At 35.9% G+C, this 17,436-nt stretch overlaps 1 protein-coding gene across 1 annotated transcript in view; it reads left to right on the top strand.

Moving 5' to 3' along the window:
- CENPE (centromere protein E) overlaps positions 1-17,436 on the top strand; it is a 38,473-nt gene that overhangs the window by 5,068 nt on the left and 15,969 nt on the right. Inside the window, exons 9-28 of the mRNA XM_087735533.1 lie at positions 644-695; positions 1,527-1,614; positions 1,817-1,943; positions 2,887-3,006; positions 4,341-4,499; positions 4,844-4,988; positions 6,285-6,379; positions 6,699-6,755; positions 6,836-7,003; positions 9,184-9,258; positions 9,513-9,635; positions 9,999-10,133; positions 10,757-10,934; positions 11,403-11,557; positions 12,595-12,909; positions 13,763-14,074; positions 14,277-14,435; positions 15,334-15,543; positions 16,479-16,763; positions 16,875-17,033. Of these exons, the coding sequence (XP_087591659.1) occupies positions 644-695; positions 1,527-1,614; positions 1,817-1,943; positions 2,887-3,006; positions 4,341-4,499; positions 4,844-4,988; positions 6,285-6,379; positions 6,699-6,755; positions 6,836-7,003; positions 9,184-9,258; positions 9,513-9,635; positions 9,999-10,133; positions 10,757-10,934; positions 11,403-11,557; positions 12,595-12,909; positions 13,763-14,074; positions 14,277-14,435; positions 15,334-15,543; positions 16,479-16,763; positions 16,875-17,033 (3,117 nt within the window). The remainder of the gene's footprint in view (positions 1-643; positions 696-1,526; positions 1,615-1,816; positions 1,944-2,886; positions 3,007-4,340; positions 4,500-4,843; positions 4,989-6,284; positions 6,380-6,698; positions 6,756-6,835; positions 7,004-9,183; positions 9,259-9,512; positions 9,636-9,998; positions 10,134-10,756; positions 10,935-11,402; positions 11,558-12,594; positions 12,910-13,762; positions 14,075-14,276; positions 14,436-15,333; positions 15,544-16,478; positions 16,764-16,874; positions 17,034-17,436) is intronic.

The following is a 17,436-nucleotide window of genomic DNA, read 5'->3' as shown; positions in this document are numbered from 1 at the left end:
TTGGCCTTCTTGGTCTGTTGCTGCTTGGTGGAGTTAGTACAGGATTTTATCCTTCTGAAACAGAAACCAATTAAAGCGAGGGCTACTTGCTCAGGCAAGTCATTATGGGATGCTAGAAAGTTCTAGTTGACTTTGAACCAGATTGAGTGAGGCTTTTCCTCTGGTATTTAATTTCTTCCTTTCCTTATCCCTACAATGGCAGGCAAGGAGAGACATACAGCTGACTCAAGACAGGGTGCTAGATAATCTCATCTGGGCTCTCTTTCCCATGAAAGAGTGGACCAGATGATCTGTGATTCTATGAAGCTTCCTATGGCTTGAAGGAAGCTAACCCTTCTGTATTGAGAAACTGTGTTTATCTTTTGTTACTGAGGGTAGGGGGAATTGCACTGCAAGTTTGACATACTGTTCAGGGTGGTATTAATAGAGTTCGTACAAACTTATTGCATGTCCTTATGTACCTTGAAAGTATTGGTTGGTATGTGTGTAGTAGCTATGGATTACTTCCAATAATGACAGGCTTCTTGCTTTTTTTCTCAGTGTAACTTTAGCTAATGAAATTCTTAGCAGAGATTTAGAATTAAGATGATCTAAAATTAAATTGCCTTGGAACTAACCTGTGAAATATTTCATGAATTTGCAGAACTTGGTAGATCTGGCAGGCAGTGAAAGAGCTAGTCAAACAGGATCTGAAGGTGAGTGTTAAATGAGGCTCTTCTGATGACCACTTCTGTTCATTAACCCTTATGAGAGACTATGATAGAAAGGAAATGATTTTACTTATGTGCTATTGTGCTACTTACTGTTTATAAATAACCTCTTTTCCTATTGGTAGGGCAGGATCTACTCAGGAAAATACAGAAAATGCTGTAAAGTGCAATTAGTTAGGGTAGTAATGTGGCTTTTCTAGAATAGCAGGTCCAACAGCAGTCATGCACTTAACTAATAGAATGGAGATGAATCAGTAGATTCACTTGTAGTAAAGATGTCATTAGAAGCTTATAGGGACTCGTATGTAAAGGTGAAGAGTGAATAGATGGCTCACTCTTTAGCTAAGAGGAAGCTTAATTGTTAACAATGACAGCATGAAGCTGCACAAAAATGCCTTTATTGTAAAAAAAAAAAAAAAGTGATCTGAGAGGAACACAAGTTAAGATACTCTCTTACAAGGAATAACTCAAAAGTTGTATCTAAGGTTGGTTTGGTATACTTACACGTGTAAATATGGGCATTTGCAAAACAGGAAACAAAATGGAAGTTCTTATGGCCCCAGCTATTTACTCTGTAAAGATTATTAATGTTTATTTGTGATAGATCAATATCTCATTTTTATGCATTTCAGCTATTATAAAGGATTTGATATTGGCTGCTGATAGGTCATAGTGCATTGTGGCACTTGAGATTTAACTTCTGGATAATCCCTCTCTGCATAACATAGCACAAAAGTTTGAGAGGTTGAAAATGTATCTTAATGTTGTTTTAAATTAAAAAATAAATAACAAAGAAAATTACTGTGTGATACCTAGGTGTCCGACTGAAAGAAGGCTGCAATATAAACCGGAGCTTGTTCATTCTGGGTCAAGTTATCAAAAAACTTTGTGATGACCCTTCTGGGTAAGCACTTGTGTTTGTATACCTGTTTTAAGAGAAGTCACTAATAAACTAAGAAGTTAAAATCCTTTATACATAATCCTATTTTATGTAGGTAGCTATTTCAAATAAAGTATTACCTTGAGAAAAGATATTTACTGTGTTTTTTTCTATACAAAAATATGAATTCTTTCTTCTTTTTTTTTTCTTCCCTCTTTTTCATCAGCTTTATAAATTACAGAGACAGCAAGCTGACTCGAATTCTGCAGAACTCCCTTGGAGGAAATGCTAAGACGGTTATTATTTGTACAATTACTCCTGTTTCTTTTGATGAAACGCTCAGTACTCTTCAGGTAAAACTTCTCACCTGTTTTCAATATTATTCTGACTCAGGGCTTCATTGTAGACAAGTTGGAGGAGTGGAAAATGTGATCTGCTGGATCTGTAGCCACATGAAGCTTCTAAAGGTCCTCTGTGGACTTGGAACTTGAAATATTTGTTTTGTACACAACATCTTTTCCCAGTCCTCATCTAGGAGGAGAGGAAATGGCCTCAAGCTGCTCCAGGGGAAGTTTAGGTTGGATATTAGGAAAAACTTCTTCACTGAAAGGGTGGTCAGGCATTGGAACAGGCTGCGCAGGGAAGTGGTTGAGTCTCCATCCCTGGAGGTATTTAAAAGACAGGTAGACATGGTGCTTAAGGACATGGTTTAGTGGTGGACTTGGCAGTGATAGGTTAACGGTTGGACTCGATGATCTTAAGGGCCTTTTCCAATCTTAACGATTCTATGATTGTACTAGGTTGTCTAACTAGAGCTTTCTGGCAGTTGGAATGAAGCTCCTTCTCTCACCTTGGAGGCAGTAGATAACCTCTGTTTTCTCATTTGGCTTTTCCAAATACAGTTAGAACTACAAGTCTTTGCTAGCACAAGATGTTAGACAGGTCCTGAAGGAAAGGAGGCTAATTGAACTATTCATGAACTGTATTCTTTAGGTAGGATTGTCTTCCATTTTGGTTGTCTCTTGAGCTTTTTATTAAATAAAAAATAACTTGGTATATTTTTGCTAGAATGTTAGGCTTTGCTTTTTAGGGGTTAATATCAAGCAAAGAAAACTTATCTTTTCAAAGCTTAGAATATATGAAAAGTAAGCAAATGCAAATATTTGTGTCCTTTATTATCTCTTGCTCTTTATCTAATAAACTGTCCCTTTGATTCTCTTGGGGAAATATGAGACAGAATAAGTCTTTTGATATATTTGTTCTGTAACTATTGCCCATGAGAGAATATTCTTCCAGTTTGCTAATACAGCCAAAAGAATGAAGAATACTCCGAAAGTCAATGAAGTACTTGATGATGATGCCCTCCTGAAGAGATATCGCAAAGAAATTCTGGATTTGAAAAAGCAACTGGAGGAAGTACGTAAGAAACTTATTAAAATTAATCTATCCTTAGTACTGATAGCTATTTAGAAACATTCTGTTTTAAACCAAAACCAGTTAAATTTGGCAGGGTTTAAAAAATGGTTTAAAACCATTTGAAGTGATATCTGTCATTTCTATTGAGAGAATAGAGATTGAAAAGGTGATGTGAAGTTTAGAACAACTGACAATAATCAGTATATCTGTGTGAAAGCTAACACTGAATGAGATCAACTAACTGAATTGCTTGCTTTCTGTAGGTTAATGTATTTAAGAAATAGAAATTTGCCATGCCTTATAGCACACTTTAATATTGCCGCAGATCAAAAGGAATAATTAACTGTCATTCAATAACTTCTTACACTGCAATTAAAGATTCCAACTTAATTCATATTTTTCCCACTTACCGATGTTTAACTTCAGTTTGAGTTGCAAGAAGTTGCAACTGCATAAGATCCCTGGCAAAACTTATGTCCTGTATAGGCATAAAACACATTTAGAAAATGAACAATAGTAACTTCCCACCAAACAGTGTAATCTCTCGTGTTCATCTTTCTCCAAAAATCTATGGAGTTGAGGAGCAATCTTGCAAGTCTTGTTAGAACATGGATCATAAAAGATAAAGCACAGGAAAATCACAATTCTGAATATACTGTTTTGATTAATTAAATCATCAAATACAATAGTCATAATAAAAGTTTAAGGAAAAATAACTGACCTCTTATCTTTAAAAAGACTTCATTTGCAGTATAAACTTGCACCTAGAAGTGTGTTTACTATCTTCTGAGATAAGGTAGTGAAGAAAGTACTTAAGTACAGAAGAGTTTGTTGGAAAATCCCATGTGAACTTCAAATTACTATGACGTATAGTAAGCTTGTGATAAAGTTGTCAAAAAAACTAGCTTCTGTAATGCAGTTGCTTTACAATAGAATAATTTTTCAGTGCTTCGAATTTTAAAAGACCACATGCCTTAGAGTAGCTTGCTGTTATTTGACAGTTGAATCCTAGTTCTCAAAGAGCTTCAGGCTTCTGGCATCATGGGAAGGTCATCTTAAAACTATGTTAGACTTGAAAGAATGCTCTTTTTTTGTCCTTAGGAAAATCTGAGACTGTATTGTTTTGGGGAGTTTTGACCCCTTTAAATACTAAGTCTACAGGTAAATTGTAGACTAAATTGTCAGTTTCATTGTTAAAGATTAGACACCTATTCCAGACTTAAAAGAATATATGTGTGTAGTTGTTTTTAAATATTAGTAATTGTCTATCTTCTGTAGGAGTAGTTTGTGCTCTTAAAACATCAGGTTTATTAATCTTCTTCTTTTTATGGAAGGTGTCTTCAAAGACTCAAATTCATGCAATGGAAAAAGACCAATTGGCCCAGCTGTTGGAAGAAAAAAATTCTCTTCAAAAAGTACAGGAAGACAGGATACGAAACTTAACTGAGATGCTAGTGACTTCTGCCTCCTTTTCCTCAAAACAGAATGCTAAAGTAAGCACCTGTTCTAGATTTTATTTGTTAACTCTGAAATACTTTGCAAAAGGTAATATTAAATACGTAGGGTTATATTGACAATGAAGAATAAGTTCAATAGGCAATTTTCACATAATCTTTCTTATTTTTAAAGGGGTAACTTTTAAAATAACTTCTGAGGGAATATCAATTCAATGTTGCCTTTCAGTGAACAGACTGCAGAGACTTTTGCTTTCAAACACTGTCTAGTTAGCTGCTGCTACTGTTATAAAGCTAGCCTAATGCAACATCTACTCCCTACTTAATGCTTTGGTTGTATTGCTTTTTCCTGTAAATATATATATATTTTTTTTTTTTTAAAGGCCAAGAGAAGAAGAAGAGTTACTTGGGCTCCTGGTAAAATAAACCAGGCAAATGTGAGCTATTTTGAAGACTTTGAAAAACCAATGCTGACTGAAACAAAAAAAATGAAAATGTCTCTGTCGGCACTACCAGACATAGAGGATTGTAAGTATCTTCAGGAAAAAATAAGGAAACTCTGCAAAGCAGCTTTGAAATGAGAAATAATCCCTTTTAAATAAATCTAAGTTAAAAAGCAAATTCATTTAAGAATACAAAAACGGCATTTAATTGGCACTATACTACTCAAATTATGTTCCATGAACCCAGTTTTGAAAGAGTTACCTGTAGCCCATAAGGAAGTTACATTTGTCTGCCAGCAAAGAATGCTGCCTGGGAGGGAAGTGGTTTTAGCACAATAATACTGGTAGTTCTTGTGCTGGAAATAAGGTTCATTTTATTTAAAAAGTGGGAGCATGAGCCTTACTGTCCCAGGTGAAATAACGTGTAGCAAATTCCTGTTGGATAACTTTGCAAGCATTACTTAGTTTCCCAAAGGGAAAAAGTCAAGACTCTTGATAGCACAAATTTAAAAAACCCAAAAAAACAAACCACACCACCCACAACCCAACAAAACCAAATGTCCCTGTACACACCTTTCAAGGAAATTTTTATGCCCCCTGCCCCAGATATTGAGCTTTTAATTTGCTAAAACCAAAGGTAAGAGCTGTGAGGTAAAAGGCAGGGTCTACAAATATTTCTGCCATGCGGCCTACCCCAACCCCCCATTTTTTTGTAAAAGTAGTCAGTTATTCTTTAACACAGGCTGTCCATCCAAACTGCGTTCTCTCCACAAAAAGGAGGAGCGGGAGGAAAGGGGTTGTGTGTGAAATTCCAAAATCCTCACAACAATATAGAAGTCCTTACTCAAAGATCACATTGAGATACAGAGAAATTCAACGAGTTATTAGAGGAGTGAGGGACAAAGAAAGTTGAACTGAAGATGAGGATAATTAGACAGTATTGTTGCTGAATTGCATCTTCTTGCAGCCTTATTACCTATACTGTCAAGCTTTTTTGCTTGTGTGTGGATTGTTGGGGGGGGGGTCTGTATGGGGGGGGGTGGCGCTTTTTTTCTTTAGATCTTGCAGGATACTGTTGAGTGGTTCTTTCCTTGACACTTAAACGCTTTTCCTAGTTTGTAATTAAGTATATATTCTGGATTTGGTTTAGTATTCATTAACTTGCAATAAGGTGGTCAGCATAAACGTAGGGACTGGGCTTCAGTGTTGTTCCCTTTCATAAGAGAAAATCATGAGATTCAGACGTTTTACTCGGTGTGCTACATCTTTGCCACTGGATGATTGTGGAAAATGATAAAATTCTTTGATAAGAATGTAATTCTTGATGTCCAGTTTAAAATGTACTGCTACTCTGTATTTTTTAATACACCTTTCTTTTCAGCTATCTTAGAGAATTCTGAACATGACAACCAATGTCTGATGGTTCCTGATCAAATTTTGGATGTAGAATGGACTGCTGGACCTAACATGAATTGGGTAACACCATAATCTGTTTTGGTTGTCTAATACAGTGCCTATAAATTACATGCTTCTTACTAAGAGCAGCCTTACTCTTCTGTAGAACACCAACATTATTCTATATGTCTGAAGAATTATTATAACTGGTTAGAAAGTAAGTCTCTTGGTCATCTCTGTGAAGCTGTGGGATGGTTCTATGATTCTATGGTTTCGTGGTGAATGATCCAAAGCATTTTCATTTAAACAGGACTAGCCATGAAAAGACAAGCAATAATGAATGTAATACTAAACTTTCTTGATCTTGTAGATCAGTTAACTAGAGCGATTCTTTTTCTAGACTCAGAGAGACTTTGAAGAATCTGTGCAACTCTGTGAAGCGTTAGCACTAGAAAAGGTGAGTCTGCTCTGTATTGTCTAGAAATAAGACTGACATTCCAACAACAACTTCTAAAGTTTCCTGTGCTCCTTCTTCAGGATATTGCTGTAAATGAGGTCAATGTCCTGCAAGCTAACTTTAATAACCTAGTATTGGAAAATGAGCAGCTGAAATTAGAAATAAATGAAATGAAGGAGAAACTGAAGGAAAAAATAGAAATGGATGAATTTGAAGCACTGGAAAAACAAACACAAAAAGATCATGAGGTAAGGTGTATTGAAATAAATACAGAAATAAGAATTCTCTATGCTCAAATGTTTTCTAGAGTTTAATCAGTGTACATATACTTGGATGTTGATTCACAAACAGATGGCGTTATAAGCTATGTTCAGCAAGAGAATGAATGAACCCAGGATTTCAATTGGATTTACTCAGTATAAAATTCAGACTTAAATTTTTGGAGAGGTGCATACTAAAGTCTGGTTAAACATATATTTGTGTGTGTGTGTATATGCATCCATATATTCCTTTTATATATGCATGATCTGAATTTCACTCTAGATTTCAGCAAGAGACAGTTGTTTTGCTGCATAAATACATTTTAGTACTGTTTTGAAGTTAAAGTATGGTTGCTAAACTGTATTTCACGTATTCCTTGTGCAAAACATCTTGGTTTACAATCCAATATAGCTCTGGCTTTTGGTAATCCATTGAACTATGTGAGCACTAATTCTTAACATATTATTGAACTTAGTAACAAAATATTTAAAAATAATAGTGTGAATAGTAATGTCTGTGGAAAATTGAAACATTGTATTTTGTGCCAGGAAGTCAGAAAAGGTAAACCTACCTACTGGCTAACTTATGATATAGGAAATGCTGACTTTCAGTTCTCTTCACCTCCTTGTGCTGTTAGTGGCGATGTACCTTGTTTGTCCAAATGTTTTATGCTCTGATTCTGTAACCTAAAATACGTATTATTACGGCTAGACTGTGAAACAAGTCACAGTGCAAAAAAAAACAACCAAACAACAAAAAAACCCTCAAAACCAAAACCTCAAACCCAACAACTCGAGGTATTGAGACATGGATGTATTATTCCATTTCATTCCTGCTATCTTCTCTGCAGATTGCTTGTACGTGCTAGTCTGTTTAATAGTCTCTGACCGTGAAACTAAGGTTGAAGCTGAAGTTACATCCTTTTGCATTGTTGTTTCAGGTTCAATTTAACAAGAGCACTTCTCATTTCCATTGTGTTCCCTACAAAGATTTATGGACCTTAAACAAAATGGGTCCATAATAGATTATGATTTAGCTTGTATTTAAGATTCTTTTTAGAAGACCCTTTGTATGCTAGACTAACTGTGCCATCTTCCTTATCAGCCAACATTCAAAAAATCCTCAGTTACACAAAAACTTTGCAGGGAAAACTGTATCTGATAACAAATGCAATGTTCTCAGGTAGCTTCTATTACAAGAATTGCTTTTTGAGTGATTAGTGTTTTCAGATGCATATCTGAAGACAGTCCATAAAATGTAAGCATTTGTTGATACCCATGTAGCAGATTAATTACAGCAATGCTGAAAGGTCGTATACTTCTACACTAGATAATATCCATCAATTTAAATCACTCCAGATATATGAAGGTAAACTCAAATATTATTCTAATAATGACATTAAATGTCTTCTGACAGTAGTATTGTACCATATCTTCTACAACCGTCCTCTGATTTTAAGATTACAGATTGGGTGTTCTTCTTGCTATACTCCTAACTATATAGCAATACTCACGGGAGAGTGCTTGTTTTAAAGCTTTTCACTGATCTTAAAATTACAGATTGGATTTGCTCCTTACCTGTGCTTGTGACTATACAGAAGTACTTGTAGATGAGTGCTTATTGTCAAGCTTTTCTAACAAAGCCCAAAAGAAAAGAGTTCTTCAATTTTAGAAGTGCTTTTCTATCTAGTCTACTTGTGCTTCCTTGCAGAGGATGCCACTGAGTGTGTTCATGGCTTGCTTTACCTCAGTTTTGGCACCTTCTTATTCTCGTTAGTGAATAGATTAAATCATAAATATCTGCACTGTGTCATAAAAAGCTGCTTAACGTGACTAGAATATGAAGTGTTGTATCTGTACAACTTCTGCATTAATTGCTTTGATCACATTGCTCTTGCTTCTCGAGCTGTTGCAGATTAAATTGTACTTGAATCCTTTGTAAATATTGGGAAGCTAAAACAGAGCTTTGCATCTCATCTATCCCTTTGAAAGAATATGTAGCAACTTGTTTTGTAGCTGTTTAAATAGATATGTGTGTGTATATATGGTTTACCCACTAATAGAAAACACAAGATAGACTTGCTTATTTTCGTGGTGTTGGCAACTAAAACTACTGGTGTGGGTGCTTTCTAACATCCTCTGCAATTTTGCTTCAATTTGCTCCACAGATACAACTAATGCATGAAATTACCAACTTAAAGAATCTAGTTTCAAATGCTGAAGTGTACAATGAGGAACTTGAGGTGAGCCTGTCCATGAATTTACATGCAACAAGACTTGCAGGAAATGTGCTTGGTTTGTTTGTCTTGAAATACTATATCTGCTCAGGACAACCTAGATGTCATTGGGCTCTGGTTAGTCTTATCAGCTATAAGGAGGATATGTCTACAACCCATGAACACTTGCTATGTACAAAGCAGGTTTTTGCTAAATTCTTACCTGAAAAACCCAACTAGGCACTAGAATCTTTCTTCTCCCTCTTTTCTCCAACTTTTAGGCAGAAATAAACTCCAAACTGGAACAGCTGAAAGAGAAAGAGAACAAAATAAAGATACTACAGAATCGTGTGGAAGAATTACAGAAAGCAGGAGCAGAAAAAAAAGACATATCTTTTTCAGTGGTAAATTTGAGTTTTCTGCTGAGTTGAGAGAGAGTTTCGGTTTTGTTGGAGGCGGGTTAAATTTAGGTGTAACCATGGTATAATTGAAATCTGTTTCCCTACAGACTTTAGGAAAAATTTTTCTTACAAAGCTTAAAATGCTAATTACTACATTATCATACAGCAGTACTCTGGTGAGGTAAAGCTATGGGAGATGCTGCTCTTTATCCCATCTCTCAAACAGGCCCGCTACTGTTCCTTTAACAGTAAACTGACCAAGTTTTCTGAGCCTGTATCTACATTTTAACCACATTATAATGAACACACTTGCTTTATTGTGGCTATGTATTTTTGGATTTCCTTGAGTATTTATGTCTTTTTCAGGGAGATCCTGAGAAGCTAATTGAGGAAATTCAGCAGCTGAATAAATCCCTCTTAGATAGTGAAACCATAGCCTTGGATGCCAAAAAAGAATCTGCTTTTCTCCGAACTGAAAATTTGGAACTGAAGGAGAAGATGGCAAGTACTTGTTAAACTGCTTTTATAGCTGTACAAAATGCTGTTAAGGGCCTATCTGCTCCCAGACTAGCGAAGAAAGCAATTGATGAAGACAAGATGTGGTAGAGCATTTGGAGAAAGCTAATGACTCATGCTCCAAGTAATGTTTTTATTGTGGAATTCATGGAAAACGGGTCTTCAGGAGAAAGATAAAAAGAAAATAGAGGCTTCTTCCACAGGAGTGGGTGGTTAGTTTTAGGTTTACCAGTAGAGAGAGAGCAAATGAACAGTCCTTAGGGAGTTACTAAGACATCAGACTCCAAACCTAATTTTACCAGAGAGCAAAAGAGAATAAGAGGTGTGAACTCGGAGAAGTGGGATGGAGCTTACTTTGAGCTTTGAAGGAGTAAAGGCAAAATAATAGAAGCAGTTATGGCTCTGACCTCTGAGGTGAGGTAAGGTATATTTTGTTATAGGACTCTGACAGAAATGCAATTGTTAAATTGTGGCTTATTCTGCCATATTTATCAAGGCCAAAGTTGTTCAGAGTGACAACAGGAAATGTGACAGATGCAGTATTTAAATGTTAAGCAAGTGGACTTTTATTTTGTGTGTGAAAAACATGTTGTTTTGTTTTCCTGAAGAATGAACTCTTAAATAATTACAAGCAAATGCAAAAGGATGTACAATTCTATCAAAACCAAATAGAAGCTGGAAAAGCCAGTTACAAAAAAATGCAAGCTGACTTGCAGAAAGAGTTGCAGTCTGTATTTCAAGAAAACACAAGGCTAACTTTGCTGATGGAGGGTAAAGTTCCAAAAGGTACTGTTTCAGGTGCTGCTTTTTTCCCCTCCCCCTCTTCTCCCTTTCCCCTGTAATGGTGGGGGCGGATAGGGAAGACTTTGGCTCTTGTTTTCTCAAATACTGGGAGCTTCTGTCGATATAAAATAGTAGCGTATTTGGTACGGCTGGCACATAGTAACTGCTTTAGCACTTTCTTGAACTAGTTGGAAGATTGCAACTTGCAAAATGCTTTGTATTTTGCACAAAGACAGTAAAGTTAATGAAGGCTGTTGGGGAGAATCTAAAATGAACTGGATGTCAGCCTAACAAGTGATGACCAAATTCAGACCAGTAGTTTCATCTTTAATTGTTGGCTCCTGTAAAATATACTTTTCTAGAATTATACTTATATGACATCCAGAATGCATTATAAATCTTCTGCTTAATTTAAAACGTGCTTTTCTTCTCTCACACTCTCTTATTAATCTAAACTTGTTAATTCTCTAGATCTGCTCTCTCTTGTGGAGCTGGAAAAAAAGGCAGCTGACTTAAAAGGAGAACTAGAAAAAGCATTGAAAGAGAATGCACTTCTACAAAAACAAGTAGATGAGATGTCAGAATTTCAGTCTCTACCAAATACTGTTGAGATACAGCAGAAAGAGGTAAACAAAAATAAAAATCTCTTTCCTTGTTTTCATATTGTACTCAACTGGTAGCGTACTAATGGAGGCCTATTGGATATGAAGTTTTAAAGCCAAAAGTTGTGTTGAATCAAATAACCTGATATTTTACAACTAAATTGATTAAATAATTGTTCCTCAGGTATTTAATATTTGCACTTAGGAATAAATTTAAGGTCACATGTTTTAGTCACAAAGTCTACTATAATTAATCAGGAATTTCTAGTCCAACATTTGCCCACCTATTTGCCATGGTCACCATTGATAACTGTATGTATAATGGTGTTTGATCCTGGTTTACTGTTCTAAAACTGAATTTTTGTCTAATTGGGCAAAGAGAAAATTTCAAGACCTCTTAGCAGAAACGCTGCCTGAGAAGTGAGAGATTTAACTTGCAAATTCTGGAAAACTTTTAAGGAAACTTTTCTGTTTCCTGGCAGGCCAGGGCTTAGTAGACTAAGTTTGATATGAACGTGTCTTAAAGGGTTTGTTTGCGAACACTTTCTAGGTTTCTTTATTCTTAAATACCTGCTACTAAGTATGTGGCAGTGAAAATTATCCAGGGCAAGTAATCTTGCAAACTCATGAATGCTTTGCAAAAAGTTCCAAACTCTTCCAGTGGTCTACTTCCACTATTTAACAAAACTTCAATTGGATATTAACAACTTTGTAAACTCTGTGTCATGAAGAAAGTATTGATACATCTAAATATTCAGTTTAGGAGTTACAGCTAGGAGTATCAGTCCAGTCCTGGCTCAAACACCAGAAAAAGGAAATATTTAAAGAACATCTAAAGAGTTAGAGGAGAGGTTTCAAGGTTTTGGAAGGGCCTTGTCCATCTTGCTGCTCTTTGAAGGATTGTTTGCTAGACAGCTCTCTCCCAACAAAGCAGAACATGTACTGTGCTGTGTGTTTGCATGTACTTTATTTCCTGTATCTGCATATGAACAGGTTTTTTTATTATGCAGCTATGACAAATACTGATTTAGAAAATGCTGTTAATGCTTTTCTGTTGGCAGATTCTTGAAAAATGTGAGGAGCTACGCTTATTAAAATTGGAAAGAGAAAAGCTGCTTTCTGAAGTAGCTGATCATGAAATTAGACTTAAACATATGACTGAAGAAATTGGAAAATCAAAAGACGATCTAGCAGATGCACAACTTAAATATGTAAAGTCTGATCAGGAGTATGTAGCACTTAAACAGCTCCATGAAGAACTAAAGCAAAAATATGTAGCTGCATCAGAAAACAATGAACAAATGAAGCTCCAAATAGATACTCTATCTAAAGAAGCACAAGAGTCTAAAACAACTTTGGATGAAGTGAAATTAGAGGTCAGTTTCAGCTTGTTCCTTTTTATACAGATAAGACATGAGGAATTTATTAATAGTATTAAAAAAAACCCCACTTTTGGAGAAGTGGTCTTCAAGTATAAATAATACTATCACTGAAATTCCTCTAGCATGAGTGGATATTACTTATTCTGTGCCAGGTGTATAAGGTTGAAGGATTATGCAGCTCAATGATCTCTTTCTTCATAGGCAAAGGAATTTATATGTTGCTCCAGGTCATATGTTCTTCTTCTGTACTTGACCTTTTAATTCTTCTTTTCCCATTCTTAAGTTATACTTTTATTACACAAATATTTTTTTAATATGCTGCTATGACTGACTTTAGATAAAAGTCATAGAAACAAAGTTTCCTCATTGGGAACTGGAGTCTGTTTAGAACAGATCATCATTCAAACCAAAGAGAATCACCACATAAATTGGCAAATAGAAAGGAAAAAAAAAAAGAAACATTTAAGAAGAAAAGGGAACTGAAGACGCGTGTGTTTTACAAGGCTTTTGGCACTGATCTGGCTGTCATATTCCAGCTATGGATTTGAGAACTCCTAATTTGAGAAGCCTGAAGCTATGCTACGGTTTCATGTGTGGTGTTATGCTTTACTAAGACTTGTGCTGCTAAGGAGAAACCACAGGAAGGTTCCATAAACAAATGCTTATTTAATGTGGGCAATAATATAAGCAGTGACTTAAAGTGAAATGATGAACTTCCTATTCTCTTATTGTAAGCTATCATCTCTCACCCCTTCTAAGCTAATATAAGATTCTGTGAGAACACGTACACTTCATGCAGTTTTGCGTTACAATGAAAGTGTCTGGCCTTTTCCTTTACAAACTAAAGCTCTCTAGCAAAATGAAAGAACTGGAGGAAAAGACAGAGGAGCACAAACAACTTCTTGAGGTAAGAGAAGATTTTATTCGGACTCAGCAAAAGTTAAATGAAATGGAGCAATTAAAAGAGCAAGAAAAGATTATGGAGTTGAGACTGGAGGCCAAGGATTCGGAGATCCAGGCAGTTCTTCAGCAGCTTACTGAATGTCGGGAAGAAATAAAAACTCTAACCGAGGAAAGAGATTACCTGAAGCAAAAAGAGGAGTCTCTCCAAGCTGAGACAGACCAACTCAAAGAGGATATAAAGGACACTGTTTCAATGGTAGGAATTCTGCCTTTATAGAAATGGACCATACATGTTAAGGGGGAAGAGTGTAAGAACACTTATAAACGATACTGAAGTGTATGCGGGAGTGGGGTTTTGTGTGTGTGTGTGTGGTTTGTTTGTTTTTTTTAATAGAGGAGTACTTACTAATGTTGCAAAATAACTTTCTTTTGTGGATTTTCTTTCTTTCATTCTAAAGAACATTTTGGCACATGAAGAACTGAGAAATACACAGAGTTCTCTCAAGCAATCCCAGGACACTGTCAAGAATTTGGAAAAAAATATTTCTGAAAAAGAATCTCAGATTCTGAGTGTTGAAGAGACACTAGGGAAAACAATTAAAGAACTCAAAACACGGGTAAAATGTTTATGTAATAATTAAAACTAAAAATGCTTTTAATGTGTTTTCCAACACTGTGAAAACAAGCCTAGTTAGTCTGCTTATAGTCTCTTCTGCTTGTCCTTAGAAAATTTCTAGGCCTTTGGTAGAAAGTGGGCAAGAAAGTAGTACTGCCCAATCCAAGTCTTTTACCAGCTGCTGATCTGTTTCTATAGAGCTTCAAGCTGTAATGTATGCTGTAATAAACCTTTGCTTAACTAGTGTGCCCCATAGTTGTCAATTTGAGTGGTGGCATTAGATGACAAATGGACGAAGAGATAAGGGTTACTTAGGGGTAGGAATGAGACTAATGGTTTATAACACTTGATCCCAATGAGAAGGGTAACACGGTTGTAAATGACAGCTCAGTTCCCAACGTACAGCAGCAGGCTGATCCACTGTTTTTTAGGCCTGTTTAACAAACAACTGATAGCGAAGTGTGTTGAGAATATTGTATGTTATGCAGTTGCTTCAGTGGCACAGTTTCTCTGGAGGGAGAACCCATAGTATGTGAGATTGGATTTTTCTTGAAGTATGTCAGCTGCCAGACCCGGTAAGTCAATGGTGGTTCATTCAGCATTTGCATGTTTTGGAGCAGATGCATAAAAATAATCCAACAGGTGTTTCTTATTTGGCTTCTTCCTCTCAGACTTTTTCCAGATAAAAATCTGGCCAGTATTGCAGAAGAGACTGCTAAAAGGTTAGCATTGGAAACAAAACGGATGACAAAGGCCAAAGACTTGGTCCTGGAGGTTTTCTAGCTTGGTTACAGTGGTTAGATGTTAAAAATACTGTAGCAGAGTGAATCAAACAAAACTTTTGCATTTAATTTTGGTTTTGAATTGATGGAAATACTGTCTTTGCACATTTTTTGTAGATATCACAAATGACAGAGGAAATAAAAACCGTCACGTCAGAGAGAGACCAGCTTGCTGAGGAAAAATCAGAAAATAATAACGGTAGAGAAAGTGATCAGCTTCAGGTGCTAAAGGAACAAATCTTTTTCCTTACACAAGAGAACAATTCATTGCAGGATAAGCTGGACAGTTTACGTTTGAAAAAAGAAGAGTATGGAGATGGAACTTTGGTAATTATGCTAAGGCTGTAATGAAAGCATGCTTATTTAAACTTTCACTTGAGTGAAAATAATTTGCAAAGCAAACTGGAGAAAAGTGTCCTCCTACTTGACTGCAGACCATTGAACACCGGGATTATTATTGTTTACTTGAAAAATATTCCACCCATATTGTTGTATATGGAGAAATAGTAGTAGAATGACAAACGTTTTTCTGTAAAGAGAATTTTAACTTTATACAGGGTGGTGGTGATCCGAGTTGATCTGCCCAGAGATGTGGTTCTATAATTAATTAGTTGAAGATAAAAATTGCTCATCTGGAAAGGGTGGTTCTGCTTTTTCAAAGCAGATAGAACTGACATTTTTTTCCTGGCAGTGAAAGGGACACTGCAGCCAACATTTTCCATAATTGGACATGCTGATTGCACATGTGTGTTGTATGTGTGTATATACAAAGTGTGTGTGTATGTATACACGCTTTGAAAAAAAACAAAAGTATGTGCATGTATTTTAGTATTTATGGGGGAGTGGACAAATTTCAGTGAAATAGTTGTCTTGGCACCGTTATTATCTACTGTTGAGACTAGAAATATGGATAAGGTCTCTGGTTTATGGATTTTTTTGTTGTTGGGTTTTTTGGTATTTTTTTTGTTGGTTTTTTTTTTTTCTCCCCTGCTCAGGCTTAAACTATGGCTATGAAATTCTACTTCTGGTAACTTGTTTCAGAAGCCCTCACTTCAAATTTCAGTTTTACGTGTTTCTTATTTCAAGAAACTTGATTTGTATATTGAGTTCAGTCAAATCTTATTATTCTGGAAAAAAAAAATACTAATTTCTCTAAAATATTGCTTCTGTTTGTTTTACATAATCAACCTGTCAAAGGTCAGATATGTTTCTCTTAAAGCTACTTCCTCAAATGTGTTGACTTCTATCTCTGTATAAAATAGATACCACAGATTCAAGAAAAATCTGTTGAGCAAGAATTACTTCTTCTGAGAGAAGAACTGAGCCAGGCACAAAGGAAATTGCGTGAAATGGAGGAAATGAAGGCCAATGAATGTCAAAGAGAATCTGAAAAAATGGAGAGAAATGATTTTATTCCAAAATTGCATGTCTGTCAGGACGTGAGCACTCTGACAGAAAGAGGAGATGATGATCTTAAAATGCAACTGCAGAATCTCCAAAATGAGAGAGACCAGCTAAGAGAAACTCTACAGGAGACAATTGGCATGGTAAGAAAAATAGTCCTATTCCTTTAGGGTAATAGCTTTAGTAAACTTCTGTCTTAAATTTTGGAAGTGTTGCTCAGGCTTTAATGTATTTTAACTGTGTTGTGTCCAAAGAATTCAGAGATGCAGGAAGAGTTGAGATGTGCTCGTAACTCTCTTGGACAATATCAGGAGACTATTGTGGAACTGAAAGGAAGTATTTCAGAGAAAGAAAATCAACTCTTGAAAGCACAAGAGGCATTGAAGAAAACAACTGATGAACTGCAGCAGAAGGTCAGATGCAGTTTTGTCAAGTAAACTAAAAATTCTATCAGGATTGGCAACCCATGTCCTCTGCAGACTTCAGTTTGTAACGGTTCAGTAAATGTAATGACAAAACTTAATTAAAAGTTTTTCCCTTCTTTTTTTCCCTGTACTCTTTCTCAAAAGAAGTCCATAGAACAGAGGCAGTGAAAAGATGATCAAATGCAACTTGACCTGCAAGCTACAACCCTTACTTATAACTAAACATGCCTTAGTGCTGAATGATGGAATAGTATTTGGAATCAATACCGCTCTTTGACCTCAATGCATTTTTGAAGTCTTAAAACTTGTTAAATTCTAATAATATGCCTTTTAGCTATGTAACTCTGAAGATACTTGAGCAACTAAAAGGCAGTTCAGCTCATTCTTTAAC

Source organism: Nipponia nippon, unplaced genomic scaffold (genome assembly GCF_047370975.1).
Source record: "Nipponia nippon isolate SJK-2023a ecotype South Korea unplaced genomic scaffold, ASM4737097v1 scaffold_6, whole genome shotgun sequence".
Taxonomy (NCBI): domain Eukaryota; kingdom Metazoa; phylum Chordata; class Aves; order Pelecaniformes; family Threskiornithidae; genus Nipponia; species Nipponia nippon.
The sequence above is the reverse complement of the archived record's forward strand: the minus strand, read 5'-3'. Positions and strand labels throughout refer to the sequence as shown.